Source organism: Ornithodoros turicata, chromosome 7 (assembly GCF_037126465.1).
Source record: "Ornithodoros turicata isolate Travis chromosome 7, ASM3712646v1, whole genome shotgun sequence".
NCBI classification, from domain to species: Eukaryota; Metazoa; Arthropoda; class Arachnida; order Ixodida; family Argasidae; genus Ornithodoros; species Ornithodoros turicata.
Window position 1 is genome coordinate 59,019,429 of NC_088207.1, and position 20,352 is coordinate 59,039,780.

Here is a 20,352-nt window from a genome sequence, read left to right on the forward strand (position 1 = left end):
ACGGGACGATGAGCGACGCACAACAACCGCACTGATCTGCCAACCAGATATTTATTCTAAAGAAAACATTATCATTTATTATATACTACGCCCCTAGCCCCTTTTCTCGTGCTGGCACTTGCACGTGTTCACATGAGCAATGTATGTCTGATAGGAAATTATCTATTTTTCTAGACGTATCTTTATGTGTATCGACGACTTGCTTACGCATTTACTTCCTAGTCTTTTGACTCCATAAATGGTGATGCTCCATGTTTCCTACTTCTAAACACTATTGTGTTTCCTCCTGTGATAATTTTTCTTCGTGTTAGCGGCGTGTTCTTTTAGTCCAGTGTTGATACCTAGACGCCTGGCCTATGTACACGTTACCGCATTTTAGTGGTCAACTGTACCACCAATCAGCCCAAATCCGAACCCTTGTGAAACCCATATTACTTTCCCATATCTTTGCGTGCGTAATAATTATCCCTGCAACGAAATTCATCGGTGATGTCTCTCCTGGCGTCACCTGTTGTTCACCTCGATGCGTTTTTGCTGCCCCTCATCATTGGGGAGACAAAGAGAAAGTCTTCCTCAGTGTGCTGATGTAGGTACTGGTTACGTCATCACGCACGAGTTTGTTGGCTATCACATCGAGTGCAGTAGTGAAGTCGTCTCCGAGACTCCCTTTCACATGGTCTTTCACTGCGTCGCAAACTACCTCCGCATACTTGGTCTCTGCAACAGAGCGTAGCAACTCAGTGGCTGGTCGAAGGATGTGTTCATCTTAGTGTGTATACGTCTCTGTCTTGTGAACGTGTATTCCTAAACAGTGCATACCACAAGCACCTTAGACTCCGGGGAAGCACTGTAGTGGGGGACGGACACATGCTAAAGTGTCACAGTTGGGGCTGATGGATTTTTGCAGCAGTCTGAATGAACGTACCTGATTGAACAAATGGAGACAGTCCTATAAGGAAGTCAGCCGTAGTCGGTATGAGATAAGCGTCTTGCTTTTGTTCCTTATCAAGTCTGTGAGCGAGGTGAGGATCTTTCTTGCATTCCACGTACACACTCTGCGGAGGAACAAATGTTTGTCCCAATTAATATCCTTTGAATGGCGGGCAGTATATTTGGAAAGCACCGACGAGACAACACAGCCAACGGTAAAGGCGAAGCTGCGGAGTCGGAGAGCAAATGTAAACATTCTGCCATTGTCGGGTGCCAGAATAATCCTTTTGTCGGCTTCGTAGGCTATCTAGTATCTATGGTACGAGAGAGGAGAAACCCACGTCGACGGCTTGACACAAGCTGTCGTACGAGACCACGACCTACTGGATTATTCCCACCCTTTCCCAGCGCCACATTTGGAGGCTAGCGGTGGCGCTACTCCTCGGCCCGGTTATTGCTTCCTCAATTTCTGCAACACTTTGTACTTCAGCTTGCCTTATTATTCTTGTAGTACTAGAGATGGATGTCCCACGGGAGATGCTTCTTTCTAAAGTTGATTATCATCGTCATTCTATACGCGTTTTCATAGAAGCCATTGCTGTCGTCTGCTACGGTAGTCTGCTTCTGCGCGTTCAAAATTCAAATTTCCATTGTCCAATCATGATGTAGATCACGAGGGCCGATGAATAGCGCCCATAGGGGATCGTGCGGACGGGCTCCACATAGTGGTGGCCGATTATGACATGGTCCTTACAATCTAGTAGGTCGTGTATGAGACACGTCATTCATGTCCACTTGCATGTCTTACACACGTCTTCTATCATTAGATATTTTCCCACTTAAATTATGTGTGCAGAACGCTAGGTCATTGGACTCCCCCTGGTGTTGAAAGTAACCTACTACCATATGCAATGCAGCCCCGGTAATGCCTGCAAGCTCCCATTGACGAGTTCCCATGACCGTGATGAGGAGGTGCCGATTGGTGTATACTATATACTTACGTCGATGAAAAAAAGCTTTGGTTTTCCTGCAAGTGGTTTACAAATGTTGCCCAAGAACGACTTGGTGATGTCTTTCAAGCTGATTGTTCTGTCGGAGGCGTACAGTCGATGACCGTTTTCATCTTCGGCACGGTACGTCAGAAGCCAACAGATGAAATGGCTACTGTCTTCCAATTCCTGCTTGTCTGCACAGTTAAGATTTCATGTGTAGCAGTACACCAAAAGGACAAGCCACCTCTTCATAAAAGGACCGCAGTAGGTAGTCATAAAACACTTTGACGTTTTGCGTCCAACAAAATTAGATTATATGCTCTACATTTTCTTGCATTTCTTGGCGCACCAGCATCTGCATTCCACCTTTTCACGAGCGCTTTTCCCCAGACTATACTCAAGCGGAAGACGCAGGGATGTCATAGATTCATATATTGCCACGTTTGTGCGCTGCTTATCCGTGAGGGATTATCTTGCGGCGTGGTCTCAAGATATTCTGGAGCAGACGACAAGAAAAGTCGCTGTTGTCTGCTAAATACGCAGTACGCCACTCGCGACATTCCGACAAGGTGCGTATATGTTATATAACACGTGTCCCCGTAAGCGTATTTCGCTCGTGTGAATATACGGATGCCGCTAGAATTAGATGAAGTATACTCTCAATACGACTCTTTGAAACAAGTCAACCAGATGGCTTCGTCATTTTCCGGCTTTGCGTTTGCGTATTACGTTTCAGTTTCCTCGCATTTTTTTTACGAATTCAATGTTTTAGCGCCGCGAAGCAACTGAGTCTGTGAGCGCCGTACAGATGAGGACAGATGGAGACGAGAAGACAGCTGCAGGGAATGGGGGGGAAAGAGGGGTTAGTATGCGTCCTGGGCTGACTTCAGGGGAACACTCGTCTGGAAAATCTACCGGAAAACCTCAGACAGCACACATGGTGCCGGAATTCCAACACGTGCGTCACCTCCCAGTCTCGGTGTGGAAAGTGATCACTACGCTGGTTTTTTCGCAAGTTCTCTGCGAAAAGTGAAACAGGGGAAGAGGGAAGACTCACACTTAGTAAGTTGATCCACGATGTCTTTGCGGGTGACCTGATTCTCGATGACCGGACATTCGTATCCTAATTCCTCGAATGTCATTTTAATTACATCTTTGTTTCTTTGGCGCTGCTTTATCTGATGATCATCCACCTTGAGCCCCAATGACGCTATAACTTCCTGGAAAGGCAACTCATGTAACACTTTTTAGCCTCTCCCATTGAGCTGTATGTGCGAAGGCTCAATGGGAAGCAACCAAAGTGCAAGACCAGAGCCAAAGAAAAACACTTTCTAGTATATCCTGAGTGGATAAGCATTGCTCCTCACATGCACAAGAATGCCCCAAAACATGTAACAAAGCAACACATATTCGAACGGTTATGTAAACTATCATTACGCCTTTACAAATCTAAAAGTGATACTAATAACTGGTACCAGTCTGGTAAAAGTGCTGTGCCGGTACTTGGTATCCTTTTGGTAGAGGCGTTGAAAGATATTTTTGCGTCTTATTTCAAAGCTCATTCTGATACCGAAACTTATCTCATTTATGTGAAGTTTTTGCTCAACTATGATAATATTAGGAAAGAATATTCGCTATCTCTGTTAGATCTATACCCTCTACCTGTCTTTAAGTGTTTATCGTAAAAGACAAACTCATTAAAATCTCAGAAGAGTTGAAATGAGTAAAAGAGATCCTAGCGCGGAGACATACCGGTGGTTATGATTTCAAGCACGTGCAGAGCCTCGACATCAGAGTGATTTCTCTACCGCATTGAACCATTTCTTTCATACTGACATAATCAGCCCTACAATCTTCCATTGATCCCATACAGGTTTTCGTAAGCACCAGAGACTACAATAAAAGCCGTATGGAAAATAACGAGCTTACAACATACGCTTTTTTATCTTATCATACAACATCGCAGGTGAACACCAGGTGTGCTGGCGCTCAGTATTCATTAGAACTGAAGAAATCTCACCTTAACAAAGATAATTACGCACATCTTTCGACCATCCTGTGGATATTTAGCATCGTCTCTGGGCAGGGAACAGAGCACCCCGCGGTCCATGCCAACTTCCGATTGCCTATCAAAAGAAACAGCGTCAAGGTAAGATGTCTTGTGTCTTGTAAGCCAGATTGGTCCGACCGTGCCGTTCTTTTTATTTTTGTTTCTTCTTTTTTTTTCGTATCCCTGAAAAAATAGACGCAAAAAAAAAAAAAGGTACGTTCGCCTTATGGGCACCTACTGGTTGCAGATGGAAGTACCACGTGTAGGAAACAAGACTTCCGCACATGCTATCCTGATCCTCTTTCTATGGTCGAAGATGCACAGTGCCGATACGAGAGCTGTAATGCTTAGTGTGGTAATCTACGTGAAGAGCGCGCTGTGCTTCGAGCTTTGTGTACATATGTTTCGTTTTACTTACTTTGCGGGCAGGCTATCGGTGCGGGCACCTGTAAAGAAGCAAAAGCCGAACTCAAATGTGAGTTTCTCTCCAGCACTGGACTAATGGACGAACTCTACTAGGACACCTTTCCATCGTCATCACCTTCTCATCCCTTCCACAAGCGCAATGGGGCAGTGACCCACCACATCATCATCCCATTTATGTGTGTGTGTTCGCACTTGAAGAGGAACCCGGCACTTTGTCTGGTTGCTACAACGTAGTTTTCGGCCGCTCAGGGAGTGTGCGTAGGTGAACTAACTATAGTCCAAAATGACCTCCCCTCCTAGAATGCTTTGTGCATCTCCTTGCGACGTAATGTGGCATAACGTTGCACATTCTTAAATCGCCGCTTCAAGACCTGAACTACGGAGACTATACGAACACTTGCATTAAGGTGACGCTACCGGGCCCTGGAAAGACGAGCAGACATGATGGGATGACAAGCCTGGGGCAAAGGGAAGACGCTATATTATCGGGAACCTTATGAAACAGGCAAAGACAGCAGAATAACCGTGGCAGCAATAGAGTGTCACTATTTGGCTGTACACCTCAGGCAATCCACACGTCTCTTCCCAGAGAAGTGTCCAATGTAAGGGAGAATCAAGCTAAATATTGCATCTAGTGTGTTGATCACCATCGATGGTCAAATCCCGCCATAGACCACTTTATCTTGGTTATTATTCATGAGTGAGCTAACTACACTCTAAATATTTTCACACCTTTAAAGGTGTAAAATTGGTGTATTCTGATGTATTACACCTATTTTACACCCTAGAACCTTGGCTTGAAAATTTTCGAGGGTGTAACTGTGGTGAATTACACCCTTTTATGAGACATTGTCAGGAGGGTGTGATGAGGGTGCAACAGAGGGTGTATTTGGAGGTGGGACTGGCTCCATTACACAGGCTAAATGTGTTCCTGTTCCTGTGCAGTGTTGGAGTGCTTGTGGTACTCAGAACTTAAGCTTGTGATACAAGTTGTGATATAAAGACCAAATGCACAGTTACTCAACATTTGGTACACTGTCATCTAACCCCTCAAGGTTAGATGACTGGAAAATATAAAATTACTACTATGTGATAAAGCTGTATTAAGTGATACGTTTGAATACCTTCATGCCTACGTATGTAGGATATGTATGCTGCATGGCATAATGTCAACCTAATAAAAGCATAACTATTCAGTTCCTGTGATTGTGTCTGATATGTATGATGCCCGCATATACCCACATCAATCACCTATAACATGTGTGTGCTGTGCAACATGTGTCTGCGATGTCCTATTTTTGCTTCACACAGGGTACAGCTGAGTAGTATACCTGGAAAGTATTACAAGTTCAGTGTGAGAAAAGTATATTCTTGATTTTTTGAAGAATATTTTGCATGGCTGTGATCGAAGAGTGATGCCAAGATAGCCACAATGACACTCCAACGTACCAAGCATGTGCCTTCTGTAAAAACTAGAAACACTATATTTTTGCAGTGAAGCTGTAATAATTTCCAGCTGCCTCTTCTATGGTTTGCAGGTTACATTACACCCTTCCATACAATTACACCCTTGATTTCTTGATGGTGTTCCGTTACACCTTAAAAGGTGTGCGCCATGCACATGTTCTTTTACACCCTTTAAGGTGTAAAATTATTTAGAGTGTAGAATGCTTTGTGTATCTCCTTGCGACATAATGTGATCAACGGGGCGCTTCATAGCCTCAAGGATTAGTCGATAGTCTAGCTCAAGTTCAGACATGTGGTTCCGTAATGAGGATCGTGAAGAAGAACAAAGGATGACACACGAAATGATAGTTCGAGTAATTGGCCTTATTCTCATTTGTGAGCATAAGGAACACCTGCATTTCTTCCTTCGTGTGTGTTAGCGCAACTGTAGCTTTCTGCAGCGAGAGATATCCCAGGTGTAAAAAGATCGGAGTGATGTTCGCCGTCAATATGCGCTTCCTCTTCCGATAAAAGGGGCCTCTGAGTTTGTTGTAGTTTAACAAATAAATAAACGATATACAATAGCGTATAGAGCCTCAACAGGACTCGGAAGAAACATAATTGTACTTCACTGCATTTCCCGGTTGCAACTGGCTATTGCGTTCTCCTCGGGGCAGGAATAATCGATATCAGAGCTGCGATAAGCACCTGCCACTTATAGCAGTGAGTCACACAGACAGAGGCAGACTGGAATCTAGAGCACTAAAAATTCAATGGAATCATGTGCAACACGCCACCTATCGAAAACATTACAAATAACTTGGCGTTTCTTAGATAAGGCGGAGATTAGGGCAAGTTGGTACATAACTGCAGCGCAGAGACGGGACACGAAGAAGAAACAAGTGCACAAAGAGCGTTTCTTGCTTTATTCACCCGTTATACAAACTGCACAGCAAAAACGTGCCCGAAGCGCGCCCTCGAAGCACTACCGAAGGTACTGGACGCTGAATATGCCACTGTGGAATATCCGCAATGTTCGTGCAAGCGAGTCTAGCCCCCGAATTCACAGCTGTGACTTGACTTGAAGCCGCATATTGACTTGAGCAAGTTTTCGCTCAATACGGTCTGCTTGTTTCATGAACCCTTCCGCTCGCTTACTTCATCAAGTTGCAGCCTGGTAGCTTTAACCGCTATTACTGCGTCTGGGAGCGAGATTTTCGCGCAATTTTGCACTGAAACTCTGATTTGCAGAAACATTTGTATGAAAACGCAACTTTTGCGCCAGGACTCTAAGATCGGGAACACGGGCGTGGCTCATAGGATGTTATCAGAGCAGCGGTTTAACTCACAATATGCTGCGCGACCACAAAGACAACCATCGGTTACCTGGACACTCCCACGTATTTCTCTTTCATCAATCACCCCATTGGTCAGTACGTCTGTGTAATTTACACTGGTATAAACGCGTGGTAGTTCAGTAACACGGACTGCCCCCCAACATGTTAAACGGACATACTACTACTGAACTAGCTGAATAGCACCTAGCTCCCAAACAAATAACTCAGAGCATTTCGAGGATTAATGTATGTACTAGTTGCCGCCAAGCAAAAAGTGCTTACACACACAGGCGTGAAAGTTGCAATTTCTCGGAAGTTGAAAAGGTCTACCTGTTTCCATGACTGCGGTCAAGTCCGCTCCTTGCTTCCACGTTTCAATTGAGCGTCTGTCAGGCGTGCGGCTGCTTATCTCTCCATTTGATAAGACTTATGGCGTCTTGGACTGGCAGCCACCGATCGCTCTACAGAGCTCTATCTTCCACTGGTCAAAACGGAGCGCGCTGCATGACAACAGCTTTGGCGGTTGGGTGCGTTAAGAAGGCACCCCGGCGCTCGAGTGTTTCAGACTCGCCTAATGCGACGCAAGCGCCACTCGCGCACCCGGGAGTGTGAGAGACTCCGAGCCGTTTCATGTCGCTGCATGGAATGAACCAGACGCCCGGGTGCTTAAGAGTTTCCGTGACGTACTTCCTGTTGAGTGGTGGCAAGACGACCTTCGAGGTCTGAGCTCGGAAGCGAAATACGCACTTTCAGTGTTACCCAGTGCTTTAATTTCAGTAAGCTGTAATGTTTTACAAAAACTGTGCTCATGGTATTTTTATTATTATTATTGTTATTAGTTGACAACTTCCTAGCGGATGTCGGCTGTGCCAGCTCGCGTGGCTTTGTGGTTAGTCTGCGTGCCATGTCACCACGAAACTGGGAGGTATACCTTTATGTGCTGTCTGGGGTTCTTCCTGGGTTTTCCTCAGACGTTTTTCAGACGTATGTCGGCAAAGTTCCCTTAGAAGTCGACCGTCAGTCGTGACGTTGCCCACCCTCTGTGAGGCCGACAACAGCAAGACCTCTCGCCATCACCACAGAAAATAGCTCCTACGGTGTCTGTTGCAAATTCCCATTTCGTTCGCTGTTACAAGGAAAAGTCTTGACGCTCTCCCAACGCCGCTATAGGTTCAAACTCATACGTTCCAACGTGTCGTCCGCACGTACTGCATGAGGAAGCGACATCAGCGAGCGAAACACCCCTATACCGTCCTACCCTATTGCACTCGACTTTCAGTACATTGTGCTGCTTGGGCTTGCACACGACCATCTACCTTTAAGGAAGATGTCTTACCTCCGCATGCGTCTTTGTGTTTGTTGTGGTACAGTCTTAATACAAAACTTGACCCCATAACACGCTGAAATCAATCAACCAATTGTGATATCGCTAGCACTCCTGATTTGCGGAAAGCGCGAAGGCGTTTCTCCCTACTGGAGAGTATTACTCCCCGGCAGGGAGAAGGTGTTATGCTACTCCCTTGAGGGAGTGAAGAGACACCCTTTTGAGCGCAACTGTACTATCCAAAAGGGTGTTATATATGTGGCAAGGAAAGGAGTTAAAGTACACCCTTTTTTTAAGAGTGTACCACACAAATGAGACAAAGGTATGAAAGCATTGTACACTCTAAAAAATAGCTGCATTTTTGGCCATGCTCCGATACTGATCCTTGAACTGAACTGAACTTGAATTGAACCGTCGGGCGCCCGCACATATTGATCCATGCCACTGTCCTTTTTGTTCCCTCTCCACGAGTGTTACGGACGGACTTGCACGGCTGTCGACGTCGGTGACGTTCTGTTTTCACACTGTGTAGAAGTGTTTCAGGTCTGAAAGAGCTAGCGAAGGTTTATATTGTGTACGCCGACTCTTCTCTGGTTACTGGTTCCAAAGCTACTGGGTATATCACTCTATTTCGTGTACGTTTTCGTATTTCGTTTCAAAAGTTATGACAGCAGCACAGACGTCGTTTTTGCAGGTCGATTATACGTCCAAGCGGACATTCAGTCGGAGAAAATTTGCAACTACTGGATTACTAATTACCTAAAGATAATTAATTAACTTTTAATTAGATGTGTTCAAGAAAATGAGAGTTAGCAGAACTGGAGCCAGACATTATTTAAAGTCACCCTCTTTAAAAAAAAATAAAAAATCTGAAAGCGTGCACACACTTTCATGTGTCCATCGCCAAATTTTGATGCGCAAATGAGCCGAAACGGGAACCAAGCACGTCGTGAGCGCGGGAAGAACGACTCCCACGGCGGAGGGCCACGTGTTTTGAAGCGGGGGAACTGATTGGATTAGGTGATCTTGAAGCGCGCAGTTTCGGTTTGGGCTCACCTGCATATCAAACTTTTGTGTTCGCTCCAATTCAGCTCTCTCACGCTCCCCCGTAAACAGCGATTTCATCATGAAGATGATTGGCGTTTTAATGTCCTTTCTTTTAAAAAAAAACATCGATTTAAAAACATCATTAATAAATGTTAGGTACTTATTCTTCTAGAAGTTGCATATTCCCTACGACAGAATGTCCGCCTGGCCACGTAACTCCCAGCTGCAGAGACGGCTTCTGCGCTGTTTTCGTATCTGTTTTTATTTTAAAAATCTGTAACTGTTAAAAAAAGCACCCTTCATATTGCGTGTTCAAACATGTTCAAATATGAGGATCCTCCTATAGCCAACCATCATCCCGAATCGCGTCGTCCTCCCCACTTATTTGTTGAAGCAAGAGGGGTACTCCTTCTTGTGACGCTAATGGAGGTACGCTAATTTTTCACAAAAAGGCGGACGTGACGCGCTTTTGGTAAATCGGGTGTGCAATGTATCTCATTCTGTGCAATGGTTGCCTTTCAGTGTCTTACAGGTTGTGCTACTCCGGACTCGGAAAACAGCGTTTATTTTATTCAGTCCATGAAAAGAAAGTGCCTCAAGGATACTATACGCGAAATTTCGATCCTGTCTACGAACGCTGGGCATTTCTGTCAATTTTTGAAGATCTGCTGACCTCCACAAGTTTCGATGACGCGAGGAGCGGGTGACGTAAACATAAGCCCACAAATTGCAATGATGTCGTGTTCTGGAGAGGGCGCTCGTCGCCTAGCAACGACGCCGGCGTCCGGGGAGGGCCACGTGGTGGAGAAGTCACGTGACGCTGATCGAATTAAAGAGGGGAAATGGGAGATATGTCTTCTCCATCTTTGTGGTTTCTTGAAGGTCGGAGCGGTCGGAGGATATGTCACGTGGGGCTCCGCGAATGAAGTGCAAAAGGTGAGCCCCCGGGAAGAGGCGCACAGCAACAACGTTGCCAGATGAGAGGCGGGCGCTCCGTCGGAGCCTAACATGACGTCACAGTTAATTTTTAATTTTCTCTAGCTTTCGCGTCACGTAGAGCCAAAATATTTGTCAGGAATGTAAAGTGAGACAAGAATATTCCAGTAATATAGCTTTGGTACGATTCTGAAGACACGAGATTTAGTCCGGAGCGGCACTTTAAGAGTGTACACTACATATTGAAGCGCACATACTTACGTCAACGAAGAATAATTTCGGAGCTCCAACGAGGCTTTGACAAGAATGGCTGCTTCCTGAGTTTGCCTGATCCCGCGAGAGAATCGCAGTGGATACTGTTTTTACCTGCTCCAAGTCGCCTGCCCTGACGCTCTGGGTTTTGGGAGACAAGACAAGATCGAATCCAAGGAAGCTTAAAGTCTTGAATAATGAAATTCGCGAACCTCAACAGTTAACTGTACTTACTTACACACGATCCAAAAAGTAAACTTACGGAAGAAAATGAGGGTAATACCTACATTCTTTGAGTTTGTCCACAATTTCCTTGTGGTCCTTGTTCTCGATTGTGTGGCATTTGTATTTAAAAGCCCGGAAAGTATTGATAATCCTTTTTACTTTATCCTTTTGCTTCTGCTTATGCCAATCTTGTACACCGACACCCAGCGCAAGGTTAAGATCCTGAAATGGAAACAGAAACAACTCCAGACATTTTCCGATCCACCATTCCATATCAATGCTCGTGATGCTCTTCTTATTTAAGAGGAACTTTATTCTTTGTTTGATTACCGCGGAAGTGTCTGGCCGATATAATGTGTATTTTCTATTAAGTCTGTCAATGTGTTTTGTATTTGCATTGCACCCTCACGGTATTCTATCTCTGCGTCTGTTTAGAATATTGTATAAGTGCCTTACCAACCATGTATATGGATTTTCTTTTCTCTTTTTTTTAATCAAGTAAGCTGCTACTGGGCCAGAACTGTAAGGGTGTGTTGCCCTAGTCAAGCAGCTTTCGCTGCTCTTTCCGCAGCATTCCCCCATATATGCTGTACTGCGGCATAGCGCGGGAAATAAATGAAATAAAATGAAAGTGCGATGGATTTCCTCTAGACTGTGCATGCTGCAATACGTCCCTCGGTTATTCAAGATTTCTACACCGCAGAAAGATTATTTTCCAAGACAGTGCCGCATTAATACTTCTGAACGCACTTGATCCAGGTGTACTTTATGAGCGTCCTGCAAACACCATAACACGCTCCTAGTCGTCCATCATCGATATGTCTGCAATGGGACTCCCTCTGTGCACTGGTTCTCCTCCACCATTGTGGCACCGATTGTTTCCTCACAATAGAATCCCGATCTTTTGCTGGAGCAAAAGAAATGCAACAGCAGCAGCAAGCATGTGAAAAACAAGTGAGAAAATAACGCAAACAAGCAGTCAAGCACAACAATCCACGATATTTAGTTGCTCAAAAAAGGAGCAGAAGCGAGAGTGTCTTACCGAAGTGCAGATGACGAGGCGCCTCTTGTCAGCGTTGGCTTTCAGACGGTAGTCGTCCCCTTCCTCTCCGTGGTCCATGCCTTCTCTTCCCCTTTAAGAATCCCGGATTGGAATAGAAACACTTTCCTGGAGCCCAAAGCTATACTTACTGTGCGGGAAGGCTGTCTGGTTGATGGCCTGCAAGATAGAGAAAATGGCGTACCGGTGAAGCGTGGCGATATCGCAAGAGCTACGAAATTTACCGATTGTCACGGAAATATCTACAACTTACAGCATACCTGTGGTATTGGGGCGAGCAGTTTGCCTGTTACGCGCACCAAAACGTTTCGGCGCGCCACTGTTTAGCGCAGCAGCAATAGACGGTTTTAAAACGATGCGCACGAGACCAAGCGTGTGGCGCAAAGAAGCACGGGAACTTTGAACGTCTGCTTCGGATATGGTTTTTAGCTCGGCTGAGGCTGCTCCTGCGCACACCGGGAATGTTGTTGTTCTACCGCCGCCTCTAGTCGTCTCGTAATGCTTCAAGGCGCTTCAAGTCCCCATGAGCCTTTGCGTGCCACAGGTGGCGCTTGCGATCCCAATGGAGGCTTCTGAGTGAGGGATCTCATGTTGAATTCCAAAGGCAGAGTCGGAGCAAGTGGCAGGCTCCGCAGTGGACCGGCTTGATCTGGCCTAGAGCAAGTGAGCCGAATCTGCGACTGGAACACTTCCGCACAACTTGGAGTTTAGCCCTGGGTAATCTCCCTTGGTGGATGGCGGCCAGAGACGGAGGAAGAAGAAGAAGGTACTCATGTTCCATTATAACGCCATGTTTTGCAACATCAAGGTCCTCCTAATCTCCTAACGTTGCCCTGGTAATGTCTGACTTATCGCTTCCTTCATGAAACAAAATCGCCAACGTACGACGCGAAATACTAGTCACGGCGAAGACGCGTTGCGAGGCGGCCATGTTGGCGAAGTAGAGACAGGAAATAGGAAGCACGAGCGACAAGTGACACGTCACGTAGAGTTCCGGTTGAATCTGCCTATTTTGGCGGAGCAGTCTCGGTTGCTCCCTGGAGCGACCTTGGCTCGAATGCCGCTCCAAAGCTGCCATTGGAATACTCCAGAACTGTTCCCAATCTGCCAATCGAACATACTTGCTCTCGGCGGAGCAACAAAACTTGCTCCGGAGGCGCTCCGAATCTGCAATTGGAATTCAACATCAGGCGGTTGCTGTTTTGTGGTCTATTTTTGAAGCGTGACGTGGGCAAGCTAACGCTTGTCCCATTCTACGGTTGGCGATACAAGGTCTATTGGAAGACCAGACGAGGGGGGAAAAAAGAGAAAAGCGACAGCCGTGCAGGGTGCTGCGAGCGCCGTCAGTGAATGGGATGTCACGTTATGTCACGGAGAGTGCGTACGCCATTCGTACATAGGGAGTTCAGGGCTCTGCAGCATCCGAAGTGCGTAGCACATCGAGCGGACAAGGAGTCCAACGCGACCCAGCAGTGGGGGAACGAACGCAAAGCGGTAGCGATGAGTCCAAGCCAAGAACAAGTACGCGAGCACAAGGCCGTGTCCAAAAGAGGTTCCAGACGTGTGTACATGCATGGACGCGTCCGTCGGAATTTGCACTGGCCAACGCGTAGTTTCCGAATAACGAGTTTGGACAGGTTTGTGATGGGCTCTGCCTTCGGACCGACGTTGTGTGTCCCATTCTAGCCAGTATTTCACGCACTCGGCTCGCCATGTAGATGCGCCATTTCACAAAACCCAATTCCTCGTCTGTGTGCGTCCTGATACTGATAAAATTAGGACATAAATGAAGAAGGGGAAGAGAGTGTCATTTGACGTAGACGTAGTCTCTAGGACAGCGGCCTTATTAGATATAGGGGATACACCAATTTCTGCTGTTTCCGTAAAATTGTAAGGTCTGTCTTTTTTGCCTGGCGTTTCGCCATTCCGTGAATTCAAGCTATATGCCTCTCAGACTTTCATATGCGTCATTTTTGCCTGCCGTGGCTGTGACAAATGTTTTACGGCAAGAAATATTGCGAACAGGGAGCGATTTTAATTCCAGTCTTTTGTCGACACAGAGGCAAAAATATAGCAAATATATGTAAAAGCATACACATATCAAAAATACTATAATATTCATGATATCACTGCTAATAGACCAACAACAATATGTACTTTTGGGAACACGATTGTCTAAAATCTCCAGCAATAGGCGACGTCGCGCACGAAGGAAGTATACCATTACAGTCTCCGAGGTAAGGACACGCAGCGCCACCTGTCGAGAGAGAGCACCATCGCATTCTCAGCGTCGTCTGCTAGGGAGAGCAGTTCAGCAGTTCAGCCATGAGTTCAGCCATGAGTTCAGCCGTTCAGCGCGGCCTCCCCTCGGGGAGGGTATTGGTATTGTTCCTTCATGCGCGACATCGCCGATAGGGGATCGCTCCGCCACGGGCTGGAGATTTTAGACAACCGAACCGTGTCCCCAACAGTACTTCAAACAGAGAGGTAAGAAAAGTCCAACGTCCCGATATCGTTGAGGAGCAGGAACGACAAAAATTGCTTCCAAAGGGGGTGTGGTGCCCGAGAAACACGGGCAAGAAATGGACATGCAGTAATTTTCACGGAGCGGGCACACGGGCTCGGACAGTGAGAATAGCAGCCTTGAGCAATGCTGGTCCGTGTTTTGTACCCGCAGCACATTTCGATATTACACGAAGCTCTGTAGTCTGAAAAGGCACGGAGTTAAAAACGAGTTCCGTGAAAATCGCTTAGAATGGGGCCGGAAGTGTGGGGGGATTTATCGTCGCGAACAAGCCACTCGCGGCGTGTAGTGTGTATGACTTATACATGAACACGAGTGCAGCCTGCGAAAAGTGAAAACAACAGACACACATCTCCTACACGGTGAGCACACGGATGATTAACGATGAAAGTCACTGAAAGGTTAGCCAGCTGTAGGCCTCGAACCCACATCTTCTGGATTGCTGGTCCAGGGCTCTACCAATTAAGCTAAGCTAACATACCTCCTCAGCGATTTCCAAGGGTGCGTCACCTGAAGGGACAAACCAGCCACTCTCTCATCCTTTCATTCTTACATTTTTGCTCACTCATACGACGGGATCGACGGATGATGCCGAGAAAGAAAGTGGTCCCAAAACGGAAGACGTCATGTTAGTGTGAAATCGAGCTAAGGCATATCCACTTTAAAGGGAGACTTCGGAACCAAATGGACTATTTTTTCACCGATTGTTCCGAAGTAACGAAGAGGGCCTACCGATGCCCGTGCGGCTTCACTTCGAAGGAGACAGTTTGTTGTTGTTGTTAGCGTAAACAATACAAAACGTGGCCGGTTTCCACGGGGTTGCACAGACCCCGCAACCCCAGGCCGGTGGTGGAAAGGAAGGTGAAAAGGAAAGAAAAACTTATTACCTTTAGCCGGCCTGCTATACGGCGATCGTCCTTCTAGCAAGCCTCTCGTTTATCTACCACAACTCTACGTGGCGGTTATCTCTCAAGTGCCCTTTATACACCTACACGGGAGCGACATACTTTGTTCGCAGTTACCGCCTTTGACGACATCCAAGTTAGTAAGGTGATAGCATCAGATGGCTCCAACACAGGTGCTGGTAAACCCGGGTACGAGAATCAGATGGCTATTGTTGCTGGATGACAATTTTGAAGAGCTTTCAAACTAGACGTCATTTGCCACCCTACTCAACGCAACCAAAAGCTAGCTACCTCAGCCACGGCATTACCCAGGGAGTTACTGGGCCACATTCGACCTCATCCCAACCTCGAAATGACATTGAGGCCGTGGAAGACATGAGAAGGTGACTGTGACGAGTCGGTGCCAACTATGCCAGCACTGTGTACTCACATTCTCGCTGCTCTGACAGCATGTCTCGCCTGCGTTCTTGTTCAACTGTATCGCTCAGCCCCCTTTTCCGTCTCTCCTAATAAATGCACCAAGGAACGGGTGCGCAATTTGAAAGTGAATTTTGGAACCCGTAAATGCCCGCCTCCAACCGGTTTACAGAGATGTAAAATTACGTCAACAAAACAAAAGTCGTTATCAATGTATCATATATTAGGTACTTCATATATCTAGACTATCAGAAAAGGCAATGCTCTACCACCATCGCAATCTATCACACCACCAGTGCAAAATCGTATGGTCAACATATTCACGTCGTGAGGAGCTCACACTTCTTCCCTTGATTCATAGGACTGTCGTCAGAGCACTGAAAGGCTTCTGCAAACTTGGAATTATGCTTGAGGGGCTCATTGCACATTCGTACGTAGTATTTTCGTTCTTGTTGACCACAGAGAAGGTAACAGGTGGCTACGAAGAACATCTGCTTGTCCGTCAATGTTCGCAGAAATTGAAGTCGTACTTCACCGGACGAACGCCTAGAAAATGCTACCCAAGCAATGCTCAACGAAATGGCCCTATTCCTAATGTTCTTGTCCTTCCAAAGGCTGCCTTCCAAAGACTTTTCGAAACAGCCCGAAGTAACGTTAGCGTGATATCGCACAATTGCGAGTGCACCCTGGGCGAGCAATAAGCCCAACCCTCCGTACTTGACAGCTTCACTGATACCATACTCGTACAGTGGCATTACTGCAGCCGTCGGTGGTAATCTGTACGTTCCTTCTGCTTCATTATACAAGTCGAAATACCTGTTCTTGATCACCTGGAGAACAAAGGGAGCACGGTTCAAAGCCAGGGCCGTCTGGTTCGTACCAGCTAATCCTTTTACTGCTTCATTCCAGTTCTCCATAAGACTGTCTCCCATGTCGGACATGTTCGCGAAGATGGCATCGAGGCTCGTCGGTGATCTATCAGGATACTTCATGAGGTCGAAGCGCCACTTCTTAAGTTCAGATTTTATCAGAGCTCTTTTCAGGGGCAGCCAGGGAAGCTTCACCTGTTCCATGGTAGCATCGGCAATGTTCTTTATGGAGCTGTGGAGGTCCTCTATGGCCACTGGGGTGAATGTGACCGCGGCCGTGTTGGCATACATGGCCCATCCCATGAACACCTCTGTGCGGTATAGGCAAGAACCCAAGGCGAATTCGGAAGGGTGTGACGTCACTCCGCTGGCAGCCAAAAGGAGATCGCGGTTGATGAAGGGCGCCATCTGTTGGATGTTAACCCAGCCGACGTAACGGTGAAGTTCCTTTTCGCTAATTAGTCTGAAAATGCTGTCGAACGCTCTTATGTAGCCCTCATTCTGGATGGAGATAGATGTATTCTCTGGAAGGTGAAGTAACGTCAATGCTTCCAGCCATCGGTTTGCTCTTATGTTCGGTGTAAGTTCTGAAATTTGGCTAAGGTTCGTGGTGAAACTTGTGGTGTTATACTGCGTGAATAGCAAACCATTTTGAATAGCACTTTCAATTTCGACCAACTCTTTGTACGGCAGTAACTCGCTTTCCTTGGTGCCGCGAGGCTTCAGTATTCTCTGTATACTTTCGTAATAGTCCTGGTAACCCGATGCATTCTTGATGTGGGCGCTTATGCGGTACAGACCTAAGAGTTGATCGCCTAGAAATATGTACAAGGAGTCGTCTTCAAATCGAGGGGCCCTGAAATTTAAGATGTTCTCCTGTTGGAAGGTGTCGTAGAGGAGAACCAGCGTCTTAAATAGGTTCGCATTTTCCGTCGCTTTCGGCCAATAAATTCCACAGTGCTCCCACAGCTTTCGGAACTCCTCTATCTCTCCTGGGTTACCAGCGCTTGCCCTTCGACAGGACAGATAGAATTTGATGGCTTTCTCGACGGCGCTCTGGTTGTGGGGATGGACCCTTATGTAAAGATTATCAGCCAGTAGGGTACTGTAGGCGATCAAGTGGGTCCAGTAGACAGACTCTTGTTCTTTGCGGTCCCACCCGTTGCAGACGTAGCTGTAGAAGTTGTTGCAAGGGTCTTGGTCCATGTCGATGGATCTGTTTAGCAAGGTGGCATAAAGTGTGCAAGGGCGCGTTCGGCAGATTGAATATTCGTCTCTTCTGGCTGAATGGCCGATGTGCAGAAGAATGAAGGAGCCTAGAATAACGCAAACAGTGACGAGAGCCGCCACGCAGATTGTTACACATCTCCATTTATGGCATGTTGTGTGCTCCGACTCGTGCTGTGGAGTATAGGATGATAGTGTTTCGTGGAGAGCGGTCGTGGAAAGTCTTGGTCGCCATTTCTCGTTCGGCGGTTGTTTCTTCTGAGAAAAGCAATCGAAATATAAATTAGATTCGTCTACAAATGCCAAATTACGTGCTAGAGCAAAATGATCTTGGACTAAATGCGGACATCCCCTCGATTCTGATGGCATCACTGCTAGCATATGTTTGGAGACTTCATGGGGCGATGTGATATAGTTTGGTGTCGGGACCACTGGGATTTCTTAACTTAATAAAAAGAAAAGACGAAGAAGATATGCTTTTTACCTCGGTCAGGAACAAATTACGAAGGATGAACCAAGAATGAATGCGGAACGTAGCGTGAAACAGAAATTAAATTTTATCGCCTGTGTGTGCAAAATCATCCGCCATGTTTGCTCAGGAGGCAACGACACTTTGGCGGAAGAATCTGACGCCGGCACCGCTTTTTGCATGCCCGGAGGGAGGGGAGGGGCTCTCCCTCTCTTAGCACACTAACCTCACCGAGGTCCGCTAACCTTACTCAATGTATACCCATATCTATCTTTCACTAGATGGCTACGTCTAAATCAGTTAGGCTTAGGAAGGCCGTGTCTCTGCTGCTGCCTCATATGGTATTATAGAAAGGCATTTATCAAAAGTTTTGGCTTCGTTATATGACATGACTTTCACTTGTATGCGATGTTCACCTTTCAAACCAAGTGACGACCTACACCCGCCCTGTGAGTCAAATGTGGGGGAGCACTTATCTTGCTTTCAGCTCGGCACACTTGCACCATGCATTGTCACGGTACCAAATGAAAAGATTCTCAAGTTACCGCGAAACAGACCCGTTAATGCTCCCGACTGGTGGTACAGCTCGAAGCAGAGTTAATTGGAACGCCGCGGAGACTGGGTAGAGAGCCACCCTTAGCGGCACTTAAGAGAAATGAAGGGAACTTGTGCTGCGGGGTTGTCAGCCTTGCCATAAGCTGTTGACCTGGCATTATACCCTCAACTGTGGTTATCATTGTGCTTCGGTTTGGATGAGTGCTGGCCGATATCGCACGAATGCGATGCTGTTATCTCATTGATACACGCGATTGATACGTCGCGTTCGGGGCATTTTCAGCATTGTGATGAGCATGCACATTTATTGGATTTGCTGTCCGTCTGTATCAATGAGATGCGGTATTGGCCAGCATACACTTTTACATAATCGCCGCAAACCCAAACAAACGTCGGGATGATAAATCACAGTTGAGGGTAATGCCAAGTCAACAGCTCATGGCAAGGCGGACACCCCCGCAGCACAAGTGGGACAGTCTGAACACTCTTTCCCTTCATTTATCTCAAGTGCCGCTAGGGCGACTCTCTACCCTCTCCGCCGGTCGGAGCGGCGTACAAGTTAACTCTGCTTCGAGCTGTACAAACTAGAGCACTGCACTGGCTCAAACGAAAACCCGAGCCTGGCCAGGGCCCGTGGGTCGGGCCGGGTAAAGCTTTTTTTTTTTTCATGGGCTGGGCTGGGCTGGGCCGTACATGTCGGGCCTAGGTCGAGCTCAAGCCTGTGTTACCCCTCAGCCATGGTCAAATTTTATAGCCTGATACACTGGATCGTGCCTATAAATTTCTCGGGCTCGGGCCGGGCTTAGGCCGAGAAACTTGTAATCATTCAGATTTCGGCTGTGCCCGGTCTCCCAGTCTAGGTATGGGCCGGGACCGGGCGGGTAAATCAAAGGAAGGCCGGGCTCGAGTCGGGAAGAATGCGGCCCGGCCATAGTACACCTACACAGGAACGGATCATTTCTCGATCTCCACATTTTCCTTTCTTGGAAGCCAGGGATGTAGCGAAAACCAGTAACCCATATGTCAATGTTCACATTTCGATGTGCAATCGGACAGATAATGCAGAAATGCCGTAACCTGCTCATGGTGTGAGGAGTAGAAAATCACTTACCAACTTTGGGCTTGATACTCTTATGGTTATGCTGCCGTCAGGGGAATCAGCCCAAATATCCCACAGGGTTCTTTGTCTGCGCTTCATCATACGTTAACATTAACACGTACTGTCAGGCGTACGAATTATAATGCCCACCAGCATTTCTTCCATTTCTTCTTCCTTCTTCGCGTGCTATAGGGGACGCCTCTGTGGACGCGTACCCTAAGAAATTCAAAACCTTGCTACAGTTTAACCTATGCGAACCGTG

At 46.8% G+C, this 20,352-nt stretch overlaps 2 protein-coding genes across 4 annotated transcripts; both read right to left on the reverse strand.

Annotated features, from left to right (window-relative positions):
* Positions 1–32: 32 nt before the first annotated feature.
* On the reverse strand, positions 33–12,184 carry LOC135401754 (caspase-3-like). 3 transcript variants are annotated; one of them, XM_064634322.1, is made up of 10 exons: positions 12,157–12,184; positions 12,008–12,098; positions 11,028–11,187; positions 10,750–10,881; positions 4,391–4,418; positions 3,943–4,048; positions 2,980–3,142; positions 1,932–2,116; positions 926–1,055; positions 33–717 (listed from the first exon to the last, which is right to left on the reverse strand). In XM_064634322.1, the coding sequence occupies exons 6-10, from the start codon at positions 4,030–4,032 to the stop codon at positions 545–547; spliced, it is 741 nt and encodes a 246-aa protein (XP_064490392.1). In that variant the 5' UTR covers positions 4,033–4,048; positions 4,391–4,418; positions 10,750–10,881; positions 11,028–11,187; positions 12,008–12,098; positions 12,157–12,184; the 3' UTR covers positions 33–544. The 3 variants fall into 3 exon arrangements, with proteins under 3 accessions (XP_064490392.1, XP_064490391.1, XP_064490390.1); XM_064634321.1 differs by lacking the exons at positions 10,750–10,881; positions 11,028–11,187; positions 12,008–12,098; positions 12,157–12,184 and adding an exon at positions 7,512–7,612; XM_064634320.1 differs by lacking the exons at positions 10,750–10,881; positions 11,028–11,187; positions 12,008–12,098; positions 12,157–12,184 and adding an exon at positions 7,464–7,536.
* Positions 12,185–16,092: 3,908 nt separating this feature from the next.
* LOC135401752 (endothelin-converting enzyme 2-like) lies at positions 16,093–20,352 on the reverse strand. The gene is made up of 2 exons (XM_064634319.1): positions 20,103–20,352; positions 16,093–18,225 (listed from the first exon to the last, which is right to left on the reverse strand). The coding sequence occupies exons 1-2, from the start codon at positions 20,190–20,192 to the stop codon at positions 16,192–16,194; spliced, it is 2,124 nt and encodes a 707-aa protein (XP_064490389.1). The 5' UTR covers positions 20,193–20,352; the 3' UTR covers positions 16,093–16,191.

Coding starts and splice junctions, on each gene's coding strand:
- LOC135401754 (XM_064634320.1), bottom strand. CDS start 7,521: ATGGAAACAGGTAGACCTTTTCAACTTCCGAGAAATTGCAACTTTCAC. Junction 4,049..4,390: donor ACCGATAGCCTGCCCGCAAA/GTAAGTAAAACG, acceptor TTCTTTTGATAG/GCAATCGGAAGTTGGCATGG. Junction 2,117..2,979: donor CGTGGATCAACTTACTAAGT/GTGAGTCTTCCC, acceptor TTAACTGTGCAG/ACAAGCAGGAATTGGAAGAC.
- LOC135401752 (XM_064634319.1), bottom strand. CDS start 20,192: ATGATGAAGCGCAGACAAAGAACCCTGTGGGATATTTGGGCTGATTCC. Junction 18,226..20,102: donor GAGTATCAAGCCCAAAGTTG/GTAAGTGATTTT, acceptor TGCTTTTCTCAG/AAGAAACAACCGCCGAACGA.